The sequence below is a fragment of the Toxorhynchites rutilus genome, chromosome 3 (genome assembly GCF_029784135.1).
Source record: "Toxorhynchites rutilus septentrionalis strain SRP chromosome 3, ASM2978413v1, whole genome shotgun sequence".
In the NCBI taxonomy this organism is placed as follows: domain Eukaryota; kingdom Metazoa; phylum Arthropoda; class Insecta; order Diptera; family Culicidae; genus Toxorhynchites; species Toxorhynchites rutilus.
In genome coordinates, this window is record NC_073746.1 from 124,154,145 (window position 1) to 124,158,020 (window position 3,876).

At 48.1% G+C, this 3,876-nt stretch overlaps 1 protein-coding gene across 1 annotated transcript; it reads right to left on the minus strand.

Moving 5' to 3' along the window:
• Window positions 1–1,013: 1,013 nt before the first annotated feature.
• On the minus strand, window positions 1,014–3,594 carry LOC129773470 (uncharacterized protein K02A2.6-like). The gene is made up of 3 exons (XM_055777082.1): window positions 3,284–3,594; window positions 2,846–3,241; window positions 1,014–2,803 (listed from the first exon to the last, which is right to left on the minus strand). Exons 1-3 carry the CDS (start codon window positions 3,592–3,594, stop codon window positions 1,480–1,482), a joined length of 2,031 nt encoding a protein of 676 aa, XP_055633057.1. The 3' UTR covers window positions 1,014–1,479.
• Between the last annotated feature and the right edge of the window lie 282 nt (window positions 3,595–3,876).

Sequence of the window (3,876 nt, forward strand, 5' to 3'; positions counted from 1 at the left end):
CAGGAAACTCGAGCTAGTGCTTTGTATGTTAAATTTTCATTTTGATGCAAGACAACATCATCGAAACAGCTATAAAATCCACTCAATAAAATGTTATTTCTGAGTCATAGCGTTTCATGTCATGAAAATCAATAAAATAAAATTGTGTTGATATCAATACAATTATTATTTGTACGTTTAATAGGTCTATAATGTAAGTTTTAGCAACTTCAACATTAGTTGAGAAAATTTTATTGCAGAGCTCGGTATACTGCCACGGCTGCATATGCTTCAAAAAATAGTGAACGGAAAATTATCATATCTAATCAAAATGCCTCGGCCAACGAAGAGAAGCGTTAAGGCTCTCCAACGTGAATATGTGAAAACAATACGATTAACGAAGAAAAATATTAAAGAATTATCAACATCGAGTTACTGTGCGGAAGAACATATTAATACCAAAAGAGTCCCCAATTAGCATCTGTTATAAATTTGCTCAAGTTACGCTCGCGTATAATCAGCATTTTACTTCAAATGCAAGTACACCTTCTATATATATTTATATTTTACGATTTAAATTCTACAATTTCCTTCAAATTACCGAATGGAATCGTCGAAAATTCTAATTCATTTTTTATCGACATAAAAAAATGGACTAATTTGGGATGGCGATGAAAGATAATTTATAGGAACAAATTTTCTTTGAATCTTACGTTTATTAGGTCTGCAACAAAAATGATTGAAGGCTGTTGATTCTCAGCAGCAGCACTGTCAAGCAACTTGATGATTTTTCCATGCTGCAAGCTCCACCCCACAGTGAGGGAGTTGGACATCCTGAGGCACTTTGTGTCCGCCAGATATAGCCGATCTGGTATTTACAATATCATCTCTTTTCCGCTCCTTGAGCCAGGAGATCGAAGCAACCGGCCAAACGGTGGAGAAGAACCTGGCCAAAACGGACATTTTTATGCGGAAGTGTCAGACGAGGTGTATCTGAGCAGCAGGCAATCACCCAGAAGGAGTAGCTTGAGGTGCTGGTGAAAAACTTCTTTCCGGCGGAAGAAGTGAAAAGCTTCTTTTCGTACTCATAATGAAAGACGAGACGTACTTGATGCTAGAATTCAACGAATGGCAGGGGACCGGGTACTTTACGTTCCCCAGGTAAGCGATGACGTCGAATATATCATTCACATCAAGTTCTCGAAGAAGGCCCTTCTCTGACAGACGTGAAGGGAATGTCCAAGCCGCTCTTCTTTCGAGTCATATGGTGAACGGGGAGATACATAATACGAAGTGCTTGCCGGAATTGGGAAGGTGATGTGGTCTTCATGCCGAACCTGGGATCAGCCCATTATGCCAAAAGAGGCCAGACCTTCGCGATCGGGCTGACTGTAGCCCTGTTCTGCCTTCGTGAGCGCCCTGGATGCATGTTGGACCACCTTGATGGTTCCATCTGGGAACCTATGGCTAATGGTAGCCCCAAGTCCAACGGATGAAGCGTCAGCAGAAACGATGATTTCCCGCTTCGGATCGTAGTGTGTCGCGACTGTCGACGATGTGCCCCAAGTATCGGATTTGCTGCTTGCGAAACGAACACTTGTCAACACGAATCGTGAATCCGAAATCTTGGATTCGCTTCAGGACACCCCGTAGATTGAGGTCGTGCTCCTCTTTAGTTTCTCCGCCGACGATGACGTCATCGAGGTAGCCAGAAGTGCCCTTCAGTCCGGCTAACATTGTGTCGATGAGCTGCTGAAATGCGCCAGGCGCGATCTTCAAACCCGGCGGCAGGCGGTTGTAGAGGTAGAGACCACGATGCGTATTGATCGTCAGCAAACTACGGTACTGCTCGTCAACTTCCACCTGTAAGAAGGCGTCGGACAAATCTATCTGGCTGAAGATCTTACACTTAGCCAGCTTGGCGAAGATGTCATCCGGAAGTGGAAGTGGATACTGCTGTGATTGGAGAGCTGCATTCAGACCCGTTGAGTAGTCTCCGCAAATCCTGATGGAGCCATTGGACTTGCGGACTACGACGATCGGAGCGGCCCACTCCGAATAATCGACCGGGGTGATGATGTCCAATTTCTCTAACCGGTCGAGCTCGCGATCAACGGTATCATACATAGCGTAAGCTACCGGACGCTTCGGACAGAAGACGGGTCGAACGTTTTCTTTCAACTCCAACTTCACTTTTGTTCTGGTGCACAAGCCGAGCTTCTCGCTGAAGACCTCTGGAAAAGACGACTTGAGTGCACCTGTCGACACTGGCGTTCCAGACACGTGGCAGCAGAAGGTGTCCATAGGGACGGCCCAAAGGTTGAAACTGTCGACCAAATCGGATCCGAGTAACTGCAGCTGCTTCTCGGTTACACGGATGAGCTCACGTCGTGTACTGCTTCCGATGGTGACGTCGCACTCGAACTCCCCATCGAGCGATAGGATGCTGCCAGATGCCGTCTTCGCCTTCACCGTTGCTGACGATAACGCAGGACTGCCAATGCTCCGCCAAATCTCCCTGCTAATGACGGTGATGTCTGAGGCGGTGTCGAGTTGCAGGCGAATTTTTGTTCCAGAAAAGCCCACGGAGACATATCTGCGTCGTTGCTGCACACTGCACACATCGACGACCACCACCTTGGCGGACACTGGTTGCTTCCTGCGCCTCCTTCCAGTTTTTCGGGGTTTGGCACTGGTACAGTACCCCTCACGATGCCCGAACTGGCCACATTCGGAACACTTGTGGCTCTTGTATCTACAGTCCCGAACGTAGTGGAATCCACCGCAAAACCAACATGGCGAATTTGGTTTCCTGTCGGTGTCACTGGAAAAATTTTTCGGTGACTCACGGTCACGCTATTCGTACCGCTTCCCACCAAATTTTCTTATCGCTTGTACTTGGTCGTACGTGGACGGAGATTCGATCATGGCGCTGTCGTGCTTCAGGTTGTACAGTCGCTGGCACTCCTTCGAAAGTTGCTCCAACGTCACGTCATTTCTCTCTTCTATTTTCGTGAGGAGGCGGGTGCGAATCTCGACGTCGTTCTCCGATTTTAAACCACACACATAGACCAAGTACTTGAATTGCTCCTCCGAGAGCTTATCCAGCTCAAACTCCACGCAAGCCTTGTTTACGCGGCAAGCGAATGCCACATGGTCCTCTGCAGGATTTTTCGCTATCTGCAGGCATCGATAGCGACGGCTGATCACCGATTCTTTTGCTCCGAACAGGCTCTTGAGCTTGGCCACTGTTTCCAGGAAGCTAAAATTTTTCGGAAGTTTAGGCAGAATGTAACTCACATACCGTTCGTGCTCCGATGCACCCAGCTTTCGCAAAAGAAGACGAACTTTTGCTTCACCGTCCAATCTAGCAGCATCCTTCTCGAAGAGATCGTCGTATCTCGAGTACCAAGCCGCAAACGTCACGTTGGAGTCGGCCTCGAACCGGAATTCCTTGATGTTGCCGGCCAAAGAGTCAAGGATCTGTTCGGGATTCGGTGGTACCTGCACGTTGATTGACGATGCGATCGTACGGAGAAAGCGTTCATGCTTCTCATCACTTTGCTGCTGCTGTTGAATCAGTTGGGTCATCATCTCTCGGTGCTGCTGCTGCATCATTTGCAAAATTTGCACGAACACATCGCTACCGACCTGTGCTTGCGGTTGGTGGGGCGGAAAGGGCGCGTACTGCTGTTACTGGGCGGCAGAGACGGGAATAAACTGCTGCTGATAGTGGACCGCCGGCACGGGGATAATCGGCTGGTTTTGTTGCCGTTGATTGTTTATCACACCCGTGGGGTCAACACTATTCTGCCCGTCGTCGTTGCTCGCCATCGCACTTTCACTCCACTTTCTTTTCTTACGCGCGGGGGGCGAAATGTTCAGTGTGTTTTTCCG